Source organism: Mixophyes fleayi, chromosome 6 (assembly GCF_038048845.1).
Source record: "Mixophyes fleayi isolate aMixFle1 chromosome 6, aMixFle1.hap1, whole genome shotgun sequence".
NCBI classification, from domain to species: Eukaryota; Metazoa; Chordata; class Amphibia; order Anura; family Limnodynastidae; genus Mixophyes; species Mixophyes fleayi.
The window spans coordinates 193,409,570-193,428,922 of record NC_134407.1 but is presented as its reverse complement, the minus strand read 5'-3'; the positions used below and the strand labels follow the sequence as shown (position 1 = coordinate 193,428,922).

The window sequence follows — 19,353 nt, the reverse complement described above, 5'->3', positions numbered from 1 at the left end:
ACAACTGAAGTCTAGCCAAAATCAGATCATGCAACAGGACAATGACCCCATAAAATGGCTGAAAAAGAAAACAAGCAAGGTTTTGGGTTGGCCAAGACCAGACCTCAACCACACTGAGATGCTGTAGCAGAGAACAAATGCCTTTAAATATCCATCAACTGAAGCAATGTTGTAAGGGGAATTTAGTCAAAATTCCTAAAATAAGAGGCTGATAAACTCATGCAGAATTTTTTTTTTCATCAAGCGAATGTTGCTAAAGGTTCTACAAGCTGCTGAATCAGGATGTATATTTATTTTTCACACATGGCTTCCTCATATTTTCTATATTTGTCCCATATTAGATTTAGCACTTGGCGAGGACTAGATGTAAAAACAAAATTATTTTTTTTGTACATAAAATGTATATATTCAGGAGCCCAGCATATAGCACTATATAGAACAAAGTTCAGATGATACTATGAGCGACATTAGTGAAGGGAAAGCAATTTGTTTATGGAAAACCTATGTTTTCCAGCAGAGCTTGTGACTGAAGCACTTGCAGAACCATAGTGGTGGAGTAGGTTGGATTTCACAAAGGTGATGGCTTAGTAAAACATTTTTAGGACTGTGGTTATTTAAGCTTTGGATAGAGTTCTTACTTGTACATAAATAATAAAAGGTTCTGAGGCTAATGAAACGCAAGTTATAATTACCAATACTAATTCCATAGCCGTATAATTTACGTCGGTAGTTAAAAGGGATAGGTTTGCAACAATGGTTACCATGGACATTTTGTGCGTCAGTTGGGAGATTGGTCAATTATATATAAACATTAAATATTCCACAAATAAAACAGGACATTCAACGTATTTTTGCTTTTTAACCACAAGATTAAAACTTAGATTTATTGTACTGATGTTTCAATAGCAACAACAATATTAACAGACACACACATATGTATGTACATATAAAGGACAACACTCACAGGGCCTGTAAGTACAGTCTTCATAAAGGTCTTACCAATCGACCAAAACATTGCATACACAGTGGAAAAAACTTCAGTTTTTGCTTATTTACAAGTCCTGTAAGTATTGATCCAGTAGACATCACTACTGATCTGTTCCTTCAATAGCTCCCATTTTATGCTGTGTACTCCAATTACACTAGTCCCTAATGAATTGAAATACTGTTTTTTCATGAAAATTGGGCTCACTAACAGAATGTCAGCCTCCATTATGAGTAGTTACTAGACACATTTTAAATATGGTTTCACAAAGGAAATATGTCATGTTAGGCTCCCCTTGCTACACCTAGAAGAATGGTAAGGGTCGTGTGTGCAGGAACACAGAAGATTAGCACCCCCAGCACCTCTATATAACAGGTCATGTCACGTCCAATCATGCTCAACAAGGGATGTTCTGAATTTTAATAACAGACAACACATCTTCTCAACAGCCAAAAAAACAAACAAAACAAAACTGCAGTTTATTAAGTTTTAAAGAAGCTTCAACATTTTGAAAGCATCTTATGGTGCAATTCGTTAACAAACACATTCTAGGAGAGAAAAAAATAACATAATAAGCCACAAATGTTCTCTTGTCCTTAGATTTCAGTTACAGACATTGTAAGACGCCAACATAAGAAATACACAAAAATGTTTTGTATTTTTTTTTTTTTTTTAAATTCAGTAACATATTTGGAGAAATTCCTGTGTCCTTCAATACCAACATGGGCAGAATATAATTATATATATATATATATATATATATATATATATATATATATATATATATATATATATATTTATATTATATCTTCATGTTATCTCATATGTCTTGTTTGTCTGCACACAGAGCTGTCCCCCTGTCAGTAAGAGGTATATTATAATAAATGCTCTATGGGCATTCCTACAACGTGTTAAACCAAGCCTTGCAACCAGTAGCTCTCCAGGTGTTGTAAAACTACAAGCCCCAGCATGCTTTGCCAGTAGATAGGCAGCTGATAACTGCCAGGGCATGTTGGGACTTTTAGTCTCACCCTACCTGGAGAGCCGCAGGTTAGCCAGGCCTGTGTTAAACCGTGTACTCTTCAGCTGGGGGACTTCTGTGAAGTTACAGTTTGCATTATTCTTTTTCTCCCCATATACATTACAAAAGTGCTATGTCACCTCTTTTCTGTCAGGTAGGCCACATGTGATACATTTAGCAGTCCACCAAGTTGTAGATCACTCTGGCAGAAAAGTGGTTAGCTTGAAAATGTCTGTAGAAAAAAAAAAGTAAAAAACCTTTCATCCTCTTTTTGTAAAGAATTCCTGCAGACAAATACAGAGAGGAACTGCAGGCCGATATCTCTCACAGTTGAGCAATTAACATTTGCTCGTATACGATCAATAGCATCATGCAGTCCCACTGTGTGCTTACATCGTACTGCCGGCCTTGCTTGTACAGTAGAACTTGTGTATTAACAACAAGTAACCCTTTTGCAGCTAGAGAGATAAAGGGCAATGTTAGAGTAGTAAAAACTATTAACATTTAGTTTTTAAATCTTTGGGACAATTTTGCATCCAACAGAAATGAGTGAAACACAAACATTTTTTCACAGAAAGAAACTTTGTCAGACGTTCCTCTTATTTTGTATGTAAACCTTTTAAACTTTGTCATTCTCCCGCAGGTGTTATAATTAAAAAAAAAAAAAAAAAGAAAAAAAAAAAAGAAAAAGCACAGCTAAGTGCTGGAGAGATCAGCATCAAAATGCACATATATTACTGGTTACTCAGACAGTAGAGTAGAAAAGTAAAAACTAAAACACTGAACCAATGACCACTTGGAGTGCCAAGATATTAAGGATTGTCCCAGTGCCTGTAACAGACAAATTATAATTCTGAAGATGAGAGAGGGGCTGTACCCTCCCATGTCACAGTCTGTTCCTCTGCCCGATGAAGGGCAGTGTATGGCAGACAGAGGTAGCATTATGAAGTAACACAAAATATTATTCATTAAAGAACACCACCCTCAACACACAAACTGGGGTTAAAATACACAGGTTGTACTGTCTGTAATAATCTCCCCTGTCTGATTTGCCAGACGGGTGAGAAAAGGACGTTCAATATTTGCACGGGACAAATTAGTTTTGCTTTTTTTAAAAAAAATTTTAAAAAAAATTCTCTAGTACACTAAAACAAATGGTAAATTCTGTCTCAGACTTGGCTTGTGCATAGATCGGGATCCTATAGATTGCTCCAGTACCCCAAAGGATTGAGGGCCAGCAGGTACTGAAGGCATTTAACGCCAACCCTGTTGCAACGAACCCACAAGGCAGATCTATTTATGGGCCATTCTAGCAAAGCGGGGTGGCACCAGCTGTTGCAGAGATCCAACCCATACATTTGATAAAACCAATTTAGACCTATCACTCCCAGAGTCCATTCTGCCTATTTTCCTCAATAATGCCAAAATAGACCCCAAGAAGCAACTTGGAACAGGAAATGTATGGCGGTGTCTGTTAGAATGATGGCTTTACCATCAGTTCTCTGGAAAATTATCTTGCTCTTTTTTTCATATCCTTAACAAAGACCCAGTAAAATCATGGTTTGTGTTTTAACATAAAGCAATATTCTTTTTTTTTTTTTTTTCTTAACATATAAAGCACTCTTGAAACATTTCGAGTCCATTATTTGGTAAATATGTATCTGCTACAAACAGGAATTGTTTGTCTCTCTCTGGTACTTTTTCAGTTCTTCACCCTTTTATTCTCAGTGCTCGGCATTGGGTAATCTCTTTCAGTTTTTTTTTGTTTTTTTTTAAATTTCCTTTTTTGTAAATATCTTTTGTCTTTTTCTTAAAAATACAATGAAATGGTTGTGTGGTGTTCTACTCCTCTGGAAATGTCCCGTTTTCCTGAGAAAGATTTCCACAATGTGCAAGATAGTGATCAAAAAGATTTTTTTTTTTTTTAATTTTCGTTCACTGACGAAAATAAAAACTTTTGACAAAAAAAAACCAAAACCTAAAATATAAAAAAAAAAAAAGGGGGGAAATAAAATGTTGCACAGCAATGGCTAAAGTTATTATTTGTTTTTTTTTTGTTTTTTTTTTAATAAAACACTGGTACTTTCCCCGAGATGTAAAGGAATAGCTATTCAAATTCGAAAATAGATTTTTTGAAATTCAATGGAAGTATTTTTTTTTCTTTTTTCAGTTTTGATTTTTTTGTTTTCCTTTTTTTTTTTTTTTAAATATTTTTATACTTATTTTTGGAGAAAAGCAGAAAACACAGAAGAGCAATAAAATGAAACGTTTTGTAAACAGGTTAGAGCCAGGTCTGGCTTCTGCTTCTAGACGCAGTTCAAAACCTGCATGATGCAGTGTTGTTTTCTGGGTTCTGCTAGTTGTGGCTGCTCCAGTTTGCTTGTATAGTCCATGTGCTGGAGCCAAATACCTCACACATAAATGCAAGTGTCCAGAAATAAGAATTACTCTTCAAAGATGAATCATTGGAAAGGTAGACAAATGTGTGTAAGTTTTTCTTCAGATATAAGCACGCTGCAAACGTTCGTTTTTTTTTTTTTTTTTCAACATATAAGTCCTTGAGTAAACATAGATACGTGTTAGCTCTGTCCCTCTCGTCACACTTCTTTCTTTTTTTTTACTTTAAAGATTTTATTCAAATAGGTTAACTGCAAGGTCTGGGTGCAGAGTTGAAAATTTCAGTGCAAAGTTAAAAGGTGAAAATAAAAGTATAACTAAAATATTTAAGAACTGACCTAAAAAGTAATACACACGAAAATAAAAATAAAAATGAAAAGAATAAAATAAAAAAATAAAATGTGTATGTGTGTATTTTGTATCTGTGGGTGCTGGACAATTCTGTAGATTGCAAAACAAGATTTATTTGTGTATGCAATCCAGCCGATTCTAAGTTATTTGTGCACACTTTTAAATGACATGCCACTCCTCCTTGGAAATAATGCGACATGCCTCAAGTGTATAAAGACTTACATAAATAGGGATGGCAAATGGCCAAAGATTGCCAGAAGCTAATATGGAGTAGATCTGCTGGATTCAAGTATATCTAACAGCTGATATGATGCTTTAAAGTGTTTGAAGAATCAAAATGTTTAGATATTAAAACATGAAAAAAAAAAAAAGAAAAAAAAAGAAAAAAAAAAAAAAAAAGCTATGACAGGAGCAGAAGCTCTGGACAAAGGTCATGTGCATAGGCAGATCCATCAGGGTGATCAAACTAGAGCCTTCATTCCATTGTTTCTGTACCAATTCAATCCATCTACGTGCATATACAGAACTACCAGAATACGCAGAGCTTGCTTCTGCCCCTCTGATTGATGGGTCCAGCCTGATGTGCATAAAAGACCAAGGCTTATTTCAAAGTAGGCTTTTAAATGCCTCTCCCTATTCCCCCTGCCCCCAAAGCAACCCCCTCCAGCCCTGTCCTATGAAAAGTGCCCTTGCGTTCTTGTCCCAGCAGCAGAAGCAGCGTTGATCATTTTTTCCTCTTTGAACACTTTAAAAACATATAAAAAATTTGCTTGAGCACTTGTACTAAGTGACGCAGACCCTTTCCCTTCCTCCTCAACCCTTCCTTTCCCCTTCCCTCCCACGCTCCCATACTGTTTTCTTGGAACAGTTCACAAGGGCGCAGTGTGGAGGAAGACCAGGAGAAGATACTGCATGGAGAGAAGACTTGGGCCTGAAAAAGCGGAATTCCTCACAGAGCTTGGACTGGAAAGGATTGGATATCGTTTGTTTTGGGGTTTTCAGTTAGTGCTGATGATTTATACATTTATAGAATTTATGTCCAAAATTTATTCAGATAGATTCCCCACTCAACAAGTCTCCTGGCAGCAGAGTGTTGAGAGGTGTTGGACTGCGAATGATCCTAGCGTCATCTGATCCAGGTGGGCCCCACAAACTGCTGGAGTACTGAGGGACACCACCCCAAAGCAGGTCATTGGCTCCCTTGCCAGTCAAACAAGGTGGATTCCAGTGAGCAGTGTCATTGCGGACCAAGGTGTGCGAGCCCCCACCTCCACCCAGCCGGGGCTGACTATTCCCAGTGTTAGACTGCCAGCTGGAAGTGGGAGGCAAAGGCTGCCCTTGTGCCAAAAAGCGGTTCACTTCTTCTTCACCAGCAAACTCTGCCAGAATAGTAGTGTTACCCAGGACACACCTGCATAGAAGAAAAGCAGATGAGGACACGGCATTACCGAAACAGAAATTTCAGACTAATATGAAATAAAAAAGCTGACCAATATGGTACTGAAGATGTACATAAATTGCAGCACTTCAAGGAAAGCCAATCTAGTGGGGACTCAAAGCAAAGTTTCGGTCTGTGGCCTTCTGCTTCCCTCCATTACCCTCCTTACATACTGACACTATCCTGGTCCTCCCTATCACATAACACAATTGAACAGATCACTATTTCCATAATATTAACACGCTCATCTCCTGGAATAGTCTGTGTTATTGTGAACATTCTCATGGACTAAAATTTGCTCTATACTCAACCACTTGACAACTGGAGATATCCAAACGAGCACTTAATCCAATAAGGTGGTCTGGCGCTAGTTGAGCAAACCTTAGGGTGCTAACTGCCTAGCATGCCACTAAAAACTTATAGTATAAAAATGGAATGAGTCGTTCCTCACAGAAAGCAATGAATATAAAGAGGATGTGTTCTTAAATATACATCACCACATTACACTTACATGTGTAGGGACTTCTGGGCCTTCGTGGCTTCCTCCTTGGAACTGTACCTGACCACAGCATTGCCTTGAGTAAGGTTCAGATGGAATGTTATCAGTGGGCCATGTTGCAGACACAGCGTTCTCAGGGTAGAACCATCAATCTGTGGAATAGAAGTGCATTCAGTTTATATAACAGACTGACTGAAAGCATCAACCACAAATACAGAATAACTTTACCCAAAAAGTTTGCAACATATTACAGAATAAGACGAGTTGACTGACTGAATACAACTGTTCCTTATGGTAAACATTTTATATTAATTCACAATCCACATGCTGTCCATTCAAGCGCAAATTCTGTGGTCCAAGCACTTTATGATAGGATATCAAGGTTGCATATCTGCTGATTTTCAGTTATGTCTAAAACGATCCGATTTCCATTGCATCATTCTTGGGCAGCCTGACTGCTATTGGGCAAAACACACATGGCCATATTGGAAGAATTTGTTGATATTGCTACTGCGTGTTGTTCAACACTGTGAAAGCTATAGTTATAAATATAATGGCTTCATTGAGACATTACACAAGTATTAGTGGATGTTCCTCCTATTTGTGTAAATGTTTATATTCAGCCACAGACAACGGTACAGTGGCAGAACTTCAAAGGTACAGCCGACAAGGGGCACGGAAGTGAGGAAGGCTCTAAAACGGAGGTCGCCACACACTCCCTCCGAGGACCCACTTTCCACCAAAGGCCTCCCACTCTGCTCTTGAAAGAGCAGAGTGGACATCTCTTTGGAGCATGGGCTGAACTGGCACCTTCGCAGTGAACACATGTGCTTGACTGTGCATGTTTAGAAGTGGTTGGGCCCTCCCCTGGGCCCCGTAGTGGACGCACCCATGTAGTTCCTCCACTGGGAAACTCTAAATTGCAGGGTAAAAATAAAGCTGCCCACTAATTGTGTGCTATATACAAACACAGACAGTATATTCCTGAAAATATTAAAAAATGCATTGCAAAATATTTTGTCCAAGTGCAAGTCTGCATCCCTTAGCTGGACTTGTCCCCAATGCTAAATGAAACCACTAGCTTGTGGATTTATATTGGTATTACAGCAATAAGTAAAATTGCCTTTTTTGTACACTAGGGGGCATATTCAATTGTCGCGGGTTTCCGCGGCGCTAAAACTACTACCGTTAAGCTGGATTTCAGCCCTGAGCTGCGAGCTGAAATCCAGCGAAAAAAATACCCTAATAACAGTAAGTGCGCGGAGCGCAAGATTTTCAGCATTTCCACCGACCATTGAATATGCCCCTAGATGTTAGAACAAATTCTTTATAGTTTTGTGATTCACATGGTTTTAGTTAAGTTGTGTAAAATTCATTTGATTTGGTTCAGACCGTTTACAATTCTGTACAGAATTAACTAGAAGGTGTTTTCAGTATACTGGGCCTTGTTATATTCCTCCTGATTCTGAAATGGACTCATCCACTGATAAGTCACGAACTAGGAAGGTGGGTTGCATGGAGGTGCATTTTGCTAGTGTGGATGAGGGTGAAGGCAGTATGTATTTGTCTAGTATTGGTTTTGGCCAAGTGATAGCTTTAAATGTACCCCCAGAACTTCTAATTCCGACAGCTAAAATCTGATTGGTTGCTATAGGCAACATCTCCACTTTTTTAAACCGGCAGATTGTACAGTACTGTACCTGTGGAGTGAGGTTGCGCAGGACCAGCCAGCTACTAGTTCTTCCTGAACTGTCTGTGCTCCAAGTAGAACCTGAAACAGGTAACATTCATGCCTTTGTTATACAAACTTGCATCACAAAATCACATTTTGACATTTATAGCATTTTCCACACAAAGTGCAGTGAAGAGACATTAAAGTACCACTAATCTTTAGCACTTAAAAACTTTCACATGTGAACTCAAAAACATTTTCCAGTGCTAAGCTGCAGTTCTTTACTATCCTATTTAATGACAGACACATATTCAGTCTCCTGGTGGGAGACAATACAGTAATTCTGAGAGAAAATGTTTTTTTTTGTCCACTCTCTTATTAAATAGATGACTACAGGAAACTATATTCCATCTTTGATATTATAGAGCGGTGCAATAAACAGCACAAGGTGTACAGGCGTTTTATTATGATGGTGCAAATGTATATAAATATATAATATTCAGTTGAAATATATAAACTCACTACTGCAAGGTCTATCTTAAAGCAGCTAAATAAAATAAAAATATAGTTTAGAAGTAAAAATGAAAGTCTAACAAAATTATATTGTGCTGTTCTCCTGCCTATTATTCTGCTGCAGATATCATCATCATTTATTTATATATGAATGGTAAATACAAAGTGTCTTATAATAAAGAGGTTGAATGCAAAGGCTCAGATGCAACATCAGCTATAAACCAGGCCTGGACAACCTGTAGGCCTCCATGTGTTGTGAAACTACAAGTCCCAGCATGCTCTGCCAGCCGACAGCCCCGTAACTAGCAGAGAATACTGGGACTTGTAGTTTACAACAACTGGAGGCCTACAGGTTGTCCAGGTCTGCTCTAAACTCTAGAAACCAGACAATTCTTTCACTAACTTGCACTATACCGATAGAAACAAATTGCTGACTGGTTGCTCTGGGTTACTGCAAATTTTGAATCTAAATGCCATGGTAACAAAATAAAGCTCTTGTTTTTCAGGTCCTGTTTATTTTCATTTTCCACACAAAATTACATCACAGCACATTATAATACTCACCTGCCAATCCTCCCACTGTTATTAGACTAACATTCTCAATAAACATGTCCCTTGCATTTACAGGCTTATACATTTATATTATTGGATGAATACTACCTTTCTATTCCATTAACTGCTGACCCAGTCATCTACTTCTAATTGCAAGGTGTCTGGAGAGAGATCGTGCGTCTAAGGCTCAGAGAAGGTAAACCAGTATCCAAAGTGAGAAGCAAGCTGGTGTTGGACAGCAAACAATGAAAGTAAACTATTCCCCTTTCCCCCTAAACACACTTTCATCTCAAAAATAGAAAAATACAAGAACGGCCCCCCCAGCTGTAGCTCAGACCCAATGACTATTTAAGACACCAAGCTCTTTGAATCCCAAAGATAGTATCTGTGGGTCTCTTCTTTTATCATGCAAGAATAGTCCCGTTCCTCTGCACATACGCTGAGAAGTCAGGAAACATGATATTTTGTGGGTTCTGTACAATAACTGCCCATATTACTGTTCCACCGGCAATTCTCCATATTGATTAGTTTATACTTACTTTTGTGGATAAACTTGCCAAGCAGAGCAGTAATTTCACTTATAGCAGGTTGTGTCTTAGCATTCTGTACCTCTCCTGTACAGTCTGCCACTTAATGGCTTGCAGGACCTGCGTCAGAGTGGGCTCGTCTCTGCTTTAGGTCCCGCTGCTGGGTTCCTCAGCATGAGAAAGGTTGCTGGGATTCACAGAAGCTATTTTGTTATTGTGAGCAGCCTAATTTCTGTATCTGTGGCAGATAAGGGTCCTGTTTTGCCCATCTGCTATATAGCTGTGCTCAGGAGACACTAGGGGGCTTGCTATGGTATGCGGCCACCTGTAAACAGCAGTCTGACATAAGTATGCTTTTAGGATAGTTAGCACATATTGGGGGGAATTCAATTGTTAGCGAGTTTGTAAGCTCGAGCGCGTTAAGTCTTTTTTTTTTTTTTTTTCTTATTTTCGAGCGCGGAAACTTCTCCCGCAATTCAAATTTTTTTTTTTTACCGAAACGGTCTTATCGCGCTCCAAACATTTGTCAATGTTAAAGTATAGGCTGGATGCGAACCCTCAGCGTAAAAAGCTATTCAATTGTTTTTTAACGCTGTGGGTGAAACAGGCAAATCTGCTGTTTCATCTCGCACCTCCTTGGTCTGCTCAAAGAAAAAAAAAAATTTTTAAGTTAAGAAAAATAGAAATTAAACTGAACAAATAGGTGTAAAAGTTCATTAAAATAACCTGAAAACTGAAAGGTACTATTTTTTAAAAAAAATAAATAACAGTGTAATAATTAATTTTTTCAAAGTTCCCCCTTTAAAAAAAACCCATTAGTGGTGCAGTCCTATGTATTTAAACTTTATTTTTATTTTTTTTTGGGGGGGGGGGGGGGGGGGGGGAATGTGCCTGACCTCAGTCAGCTCTCAAAATTGTGAAAAGTAGCATGTTATTTATTTATTTTTTAAAACCAAAAGCGTTTGCTCTATTTAGTCTTAACCCTTGTGCTGGCAGGCTATTGCTGTGTGTGTTAAAATCTTTGAAAATTTTTGCGTAGGGACCCCCCTATTTTTATTAAACCAGCGCTAGGCAAACCAGCTGGGGTGATAGGCACTATAGTGGGGGGGGGGGGGGGGTCCCACGGCCATAATGACTAAACACCCACAGACTGTTCAGCGCTGGCCTGGATTCCCTAGGGAGTGTGGTCCACTGAAAGATGTAAGCGGGCCAGCCTCCTAGGGACACCCAGCCCAGTGCCGATAGCACTAGGGCTCTTCCTACTACCCAAGGGCTGTGGGTAGTAGGGTAATAAATGGGGATTTTGTATCGGGAAAAAAAACAAACAAACAATTTTGATTTGTGGAACTACATGTCCCAGCCAGCCATGTTGGCCTAAATAGTGTGGGCATGCTGCTACTTGTCTAACTACAAGCACCAGCGTACCCATGGCATGTTGGCACTTGTAGAACCACAAGTGCCAACATGCTCTTACACCCACGGCTGGCTGTGATCTGTAGTTCCACAAAGCAAAATGTTAAATAAAAGCACAACACCCTCATTCCAACCACAAATCTTTATCAAAAATAATAAAACCACATGAAATACAGTAAACACCCCCATGTACACCATAGATTTTTATTAAAAACAAAAAAAACAAAAATACTCACCATGGACGAAATACTCAGTTTTCTGATGCTTTACCTACACACTCATTTACGCAAAGTCCCAAAAAATAGTTGTAGCTTCCAAATGTCCGGCTTGCCCACTGTCCCACAAATATTTGTACCTTTAATGTCCATGCTTGGCCAGTGTTCAAGAAATGTTTGTAAATGAATTTTTTTTATCCTGCTTGTAAAATGTTTAAATCTGCTGTCCAGGGAAGGCGGGGGGGGGGGGAAGGGGGGGGGGGCATTGTTGCTTGCAGTGCTGGGGCCCTTCTTGATTGCAGTGCTGGGGCCCAATCTCCTTTGCAGTGCTGGGGCCCTTCTTGATTGCAGTGTAGGGGCCCAATCTCATTTGCAGTGCTGGGGCCCTTCTTGATTGCATTAATTTTTTATACTAAAATGACTGCCTTAACCACTCCTCATTTCAAACTTGCTAGGACCAATAGTAGAGCGCGAGGGGGGTGGATGCAATGTTAACAATTGAATTGAGCGTTTTTTTGTTGTTTTTTTTTTTAAAACGAGCGCTCTAACAGGAAAAAACGAGCGTGGGATTTTTTTATTTTTTTTCGAGCGCAGGATTTTCACCCGTCTCGCTAACAATTGAATACGCCCCATTGTGTCAGGCCAAGCCCCTCCCAACTTAAAGAATGAAGAACTTTGGGTGGAGTTACTTAAGATATTAAAAGATATACTTACCTTCAGTGTGGCATTAACCTGCTACGATAAGTCCCCGGAAAGCTTCAATAGCCCAGCAATGTGCTTCCTTCTGCTAGCATTGCTTTCTCCCCATCTCACATGAAGGAGAGGTACTGACACCTGCTCAGCCTACATGTATTCATTCTTTATATCCTGCACGTCCTTGTATAGTAAGTTTTAGAAAATGAGCAAGGCTAGACCATCCTAACAAGAGTTAAACAGGTTTGTATCCAGGAGCATATCATCATCATCTATTTATATAGTTACCACTAATTCTACAGCGCTGTACAGAGGACTCACTCAAATCAGTCCCACTTAACTGTATTGTTTACATAAAATATTTTAGATATGATAACTGACCCATTCCATGTTTAAGTTGTGCAAAGGAAGCAGGGGAGCTCAAATCTTGTCCCATCGCTCTGGACTTTGGAGTGAGAATAATGAGGTCAGTGATTAAGCCTGAGTAATCAGTATTCAGCCTCCAAGGTGATTCCCCACACAGGTTAGTGGATTCACAACCGGGTCATTGGTCACAGCAATTTTTTTTAGAAAATGATTAACATGAATACTCTATCAAACTGGGCTTTGTAGCTTTTATAAAAGCTTTCTACTCCTTCTCCTGGTACTGGCAGCTGCAAGCAGGAGCTGAAGCACTCTTGGAGGGTAAAGCACTAATGGGAATAAGTCAAACCATTTAAGCTTTTCAATTTTAAAATGTGCCCACCTCTTACAGATGAAAACTCCATTAGCAATAAATTTTAACAGTGAATGTATGAGAAATACGACTTTTGTACTTTTTACATTTCTTTCTTGTGTAGGTTGTTGGGGGACATTGGGCACTGATCGGATAGTTGAAAATTAAGGACTCTTAACTCTTATGTTCTAGGGACACCCCCTCTAAAAACTAAATTTCCCCATCTTTATGGGGAATTTTTAACAAACCTAGCCATGCTTTTTGGGTACCACAAAGAGGTTTGAGTAATACCCCTTGAATTGTGAATGATCTTCCCCACCTTTGGAACGTCCAGCCCCTATCTCACCTCATTCTAAGACACCCCCTCCCTCTTGCTCCTCATGCCCATTTCATTTGATTCCCACAACCCCCATTTGTTTCTTTGCCCCTCTAGAATGTTAGCTCTCCCGAGGAGGGCCCTACATCCCTTCTTCTGTCTGCGCCTCCTTGCCCTCTTGTAAAGGTTTCTTTACGTACTGCAAGTTGTGCCTTTTGCTATTGTTTGTTCTCTTCCTCCAATATTTATATTATGTTCTGCTTGTGTAATGTTGACTGAACAGTGATGTAGAATCTGTGGTGCCACATAAATGAAGATACGACCACAAAGGAATTTCTCCTGGAAGGGAATACCAGCCAGGGGCTGCTTTGGAGTGGGACCCACAGAGCTCATCTTCTGACTGCACTACCACCAAAAATGGGGAAGATTTATGATTGCATCTTTCAAATAACTGCAGAACTGTTGTGAATGGAAGGACCAAAGAGAAGTTGTAATATCTGTGATTGTGGCTTCTCACTTGTTCTGTTGCTCACATCCCCTTCCAAAACGTGAGGCTATCCACAGAGTCTGGGGAAAAATGGTTGCAAAGGGCAGCCCCTGGGTCTCCATGGTGGGGCGTAGCTATTATACTCCACACCCTCCCTATGCAAACGAAGGGCTTCCATATAATAGTCTGCAAAATCCTTAAATGAAGAAGCATCGCAGACAGGGATGACTGTGTTCTTAGACATCCAGGGTGTGGAAGGATCCACCTCACAAGAGAATTCTCTGAACAAAGAAAAAGCTGAATAAAACTTTTTGAGATGTTAGGTTCTTTTTATTGAATTCTTTGTTAGGAGGAAAAACCTGGTATGTATCAGAGGGAGAAGACTGGTCTTCTGCATTCAAGGTCTCTAGGTCAGTCAATAATCCCCACCAAAACCTTGGGGAGGTGATCAGAGTTCTTGTCTAAAATCATCAGTGTTGTCTCTTGCGGGAGCAGCTGGCAGTGAGTGAGGGAAGCCCCAGTAGGCAGGTGGTCCCACAGTCTGGCTAGGGAATCTGACACTTTAGAAAGGATGTCAAGGGACTTTGCCAGGCCTCCTGCCCATGCTGGTAGGCATCATGCCATATAATTTTGCTACTTTAATGTCAAATGTAAAAAGCCTTTGACTAAAGTCATATGGGTGCTTTTTAGCCTTAAGGAACTTATAGTGCAAACACCAAGTGCTAATCGCAGAAAACCTTATACATTATTTGAACACTGCTAAAATATGCATTTGCACTAAGTGTCCATGTGACATTAGAACAACAACTGCAATTGTTTAAAAAATATTTAACATAAGGCAAGGTAGACAGTCAAAGAGCCAGACAAAGAACTCGCAACACAAAAAATGTGTTATTCTCAAATAAGACAAGACACACATTTACAGGTGTTGGCAAACTGACCATTCATATTCCTGGAGTAGGATGTAGGAGCTAAAACAGGCCACACATGCTGCAATACTGAAGCAGACATTGGGCAATTGAACCCAAATCAATAACTACAATAACAGAATGTGTGGTCCAATATTGCAGCGATTTAAGATTAACAATCCTATCAAAAGTTATCGGATACTTATTAGGTATAGCAAAAAATACTGCTGGAAGAGGACCACACAAACTGTGAAATAGTGGTCATCATCCAACCACTGACATATTTGGCCAAATTGAACAATGATCCTATTGCTCAGTTCTTGTGTACAGCAACAGGACTACCCCGTGTGTAGAAATCTTAATGTAAGTGGCACTGCAAGCCTATGAGATCATAATCATCAGTAATTTATATAGCGCCACTAATTCCACAGCGCTGTACAGAAAGCTCACTCACATCAGTCCCTGCCCCATTGGAGCTTACAGTCTAAATTCCCTAACATACACAGAGAGAGACTAGGGTCAATTTTGATAGCAGCCAATTAACCTACTAGTATGTACTTTTTTTTTTGGGAGTGTGGGAGGAGACCGGAGTACCCGGAGGAAACCCACGCAAACACAGGGAGAACATACAAACACCACACAGATAAGACCATGGTTGGGAATATACATTAATACCTGTGGAGTAGGAGCTGGTCCAGCCCAACTGGTTTGTGCCCCAGGCAGAGGAAGGTTTGGCATTGGTTAGCCCAGGTGGCGGTCTGGTTGGGGCTGTAGTGTTTCTGGGTACTTTCCACAACTCATGAGACAAGGATGCTTGAGTGTGGGTGATAGGACTTGATGACCAGGTGGACTTTATATCAGACAATTTAGCTAGAGGGAAAAAAAAAAAGTGTTGGCTACATACCTAATCATTGTTATGCACAAAGAAAGGACATTTAATATATTTGAAAATCAGCACACTGCACTGCAATTAAATTTTGTTTAGACAAATTTCAAAACTAAGTTTTACAGAAGTCTAATCCATAGCTCTTTGCAAAATAATGCTATAAGTCAGTCAAAAGCTCTACATCTAGAACAAACATAGGAATATCTGAAGAGCTGCTAGCTCTTTATAATACACAGAATGCTGACATTTCTCTTTTTACCACTGATTTTATCAAACTAGCAAGCCAAGGAGGATTAAGTGAACAATTAGAAACGCGTCTGTTAAGAGTTTTGAAACAAAGTTATAGGGAATATTTGGGACATTTCTCTTTAAGTCAGATTTTGCTAATTAATACAACTGTATCACAAGGGTTGTCCAACCGTCAGTCCCTGCTTTAAACAAAGGCTGGCAAGAGGAAGGACAGTTCAGCACCACACAGCATGGCATATGGCTGGCAGTGAGGAGCTTTTGAACCTGTTTTTTGGAAAAAGAGCTATAATGTATCTAACATAATGAAAGATAATTGTGTCAACCAAACAGTAAGAGAAAACAAACTATTTCATCTTATTTTTGCTGTAATGAAAACAAGTCCTTGAGTTAGCAGTGACTAGAGCAAAATATATGAGCCATGATCAATTTACTAAGACTATCTGCTGTTATAATCTTGATACCTCCACTCTTGAGCAGATAGCGGTTGACATCCTGGATCGTAGTATTAATGGTGGGCCCAGTTGGGACACTCCCAGGGGTCACATCAGGATCATTCTCAGGGTCAATATTTTGCAGCCCTTTCCAAGGCACTCCAGGATGAAATTCTGCAGTTCAGTAAACATTTAAGTGTCAAACGTAGGTCCTTGGACAACAGCTTTCATATATGTTTAAATATACACCAACAGTATCATTAACATTTATTTATAAAGGTCCACCAATTCCGCAGCGACTTACAGAAAATAACTGTCATTCATATCAGTCAGTGCCCCAATGGAGCTTACAGTCTAAATTCCCTAACGTACAGACTAAGGTTAATTTTGTCAGCAGCCAATTAACCTACTAGTATGATTTTGGTGTATGAGGGAAAACCCACACAAACACAGGGAGAACATACAAACTCCACAAAGATAAGGACCTGTTTGGGAATTGAACTCATGACCACAGTGCTGTGAGGCAGAAGTGCTAACCACTGAGCCACCGTCCTGTGTGGCTCAGTGGTTAGCAGTGAGAGAAAAACAAAGGTGTGTAAAAGATTAACTGATACACTAAACTAAAATACAGAGTGCTGGATGTTTAGGACGCAAGATAATGACCCACTCTGACATCAAATAAATGAAACTACACATACCAGGAGGCCAGTTAATACTGGATCCATTGGAGATTTTCTCATTTTCAGATTTGGCACGTGACCAGCTGTCAGAAACAGCAACAGGACTTGTTGGTGACTCGCTGTTTTGGAGAAGATCGTACCGACTGTAGGAGTCATCCATAGAGGGTTTTCCAGGAGGGCCAATGCTTAGACCCCCAGGTAGAGCACCCGCTGCTGCAAAAAAATAAATTTAATAAAATAGGAGACTGGACTGTAACTAACCGATAAGTGCAGTTAGAATTCTATCAAGCATTTATATTGCAAAGTAGAAGTTGCTACATTGTATGTGTCACAGAGGTATATGAATTTCTGAAGCTTTGCAGTTGGTTGATGTTTTACTGAATGAGGTAATAAACCTTAGTTTACTGGTTTGCAAATAGACAAATTAAACTTTAGCAGGAAACAAAAAGTCAGTTTTGTGGGCGAGATAAAATTAGTGCTTCCAAAACCGTGCAATAGTGCATTATTACATAGGTGCTTAATGAATGGTTTACAGCAGTGGTGGGCAACAGGCGGCCCACCGAGCCTTCACCAGCAGCCTCCTGTCCGCTGCTCCCAAACTCAGTTATTCTCTGCAAGATTAGAAGCCGACTGAATGGAAACAGGGAAGGAGGAGATACCACAGTGCAGTCTGGACATTATCCTCTCCCTCCTTCCATGCAAGCTCAGGCTGTGCAGGTAAGTGTTATGAGGTCCGAGAGGGCCTGTGGAGCGTTCCAAGGGGGAACATATAGGGAAATCAGAGTGGCTTATGAGGGGCATGCAGGAAGTACTAAGCTGGATATGAGTTGGTCTAAATGGCATGTGGCGAGATCTGTGTGGCACGTGGGTTGGTCTGAGAGGCAAATGGGGAGGTCTGAGAAGCATTGAGAGGGTAAATCGAAGTTTCTAAATACATGTGGGGGCATTTTGTGACAAGTGGGGATTTGGGGCTATTTTGGAGCAATTGGGCATGTGGGAATATTTTGAGATGAGTGATGTGGGGTGCGGTTTTGAAATTAAGGGTAAGGTGCATTCCTTTTAGAAGCTGGAGGGCCCCATGTGCTGCCCTTGCAGTATATCGGGTTGCCAATCAATCTGTAAGATTTAACAAGGTTAATTGAGACATTGGGTTATAAATTAAATAAGTGATGTATTTAACTGATGGTTAATATCAGGACTGTCTGATTCCTTGATATAATATATATTATTATGGCCCTGATCGTTTTGTATGACCGTGGACAATTAATCTGTTGATAATCATGTTTTTGAATAGCTGTAATCACAAATTACTCAGGGCCAGAGACTAGTGCTGTGCCTGTGATTGTCAACTATCACCAATAGCTACATTTGTTTTTCCCCTAATTTACATATCAGGTGTTTCCCCTACCTCCTATACTGTAAGATAGTTTGGGCAGAGTCAACTTTACCTTCTGTTTTATGTAATTGTATGTTTGTATCACCATGTACACAATGCGTGTAAAAAAAAAAAAAGAGGAAATAGTGCAGTCATTACAAACACATCAAACAAAATATACGTCTTGCAATAACAGAAGTGTAGACAGGTCATGCTGTTGCAACAGTGAAGAAAGCATATCTTTCACTACTATCATAACAGGATTATAAATTCTTCGCTGCTACTACTGTACAGATGCAGACAAGATCTTCCATTACATGTGTAACCAGTAAGCAGCTTATCTGCTGCCATTTCTAGTATAAGGAAAAAATGCTTGTACTTAACCAGAAAAGTTATGCAAACTCTCATGACAAGTTTTATAGGATGACATATTTTCATGTTTAAAATAAAAAACACAGATAGGGTCATTTGATGCACACGTAAGTCAGATTAAGCATTCACCCACGAAAAAGCAAGAGTCGGAGCAAATATGTAATCTGTGTGGCAAAATAGTAAGGCTGGAAAGAAACCCAATCATAAATGGCATAATATGGAGAAACAAAGATCAACTGAAGAGCAAACATTTACGCTTGCGCAGTTGAACCTTTACTGAGGATTTTCTCATGTTGGTATCAGGACGCTACAAGACATGAGAAAAGTGGTAACTGATCTTAATGTATAGCACACGTCCAACTTTCTGCAGACTTACTGGGTTTATTAGGATCAAGAGAAGAGGAGTTTGCCAAACTATCCATGGAGTTGGGATGAGTCCACTGAGGCAGACGAGACTGAGACTGGGATGTATCCTTCACTGACAAACCACCAGTCATATCGATGCTGCTTACATTCATGTTGGGACCTGTATGGAAGGGATATATGCAGATGTTGACCAACATAGCTACAAAGAACAATAATATATTAAACTACAAAGCACACGCTGCTTTCTTTTCCTTATTTGAGATATTCTAATATAGATTATATAATATATATA

General features: G+C 39.6%; 1 protein-coding gene across 5 annotated transcripts in view; it reads right to left on the bottom strand.

Moving 5' to 3' along the window:
- Positions 1–848: 848 nt before the first annotated feature.
- Positions 849–19,353, bottom strand: part of TNRC6C (trinucleotide repeat containing adaptor 6C) — a 240,152-nt gene continuing 221,647 nt past the window's right edge. For all 5 annotated transcript variants that reach the window (XM_075177739.1, XM_075177738.1, XM_075177741.1 and 2 more), the window contains 7 exons: positions 19,072–19,221; positions 16,967–17,161; positions 16,299–16,442; positions 15,378–15,572; positions 8,392–8,462; positions 6,704–6,843; positions 849–6,165 (listed from right to left, as the gene is read on the bottom strand). In XM_075177739.1, coding sequence (XP_075033840.1) covers positions 5,805–6,165; positions 6,704–6,843; positions 8,392–8,462; positions 15,378–15,572; positions 16,299–16,442; positions 16,967–17,161; positions 19,072–19,221 — 1,256 coding nt within the window. In that variant the 3' untranslated portion in view covers positions 849–5,804. The remainder of the gene's footprint in view (positions 6,166–6,703; positions 6,844–8,391; positions 8,463–15,377; positions 15,573–16,298; positions 16,443–16,966; positions 17,162–19,071; positions 19,222–19,353) is intronic.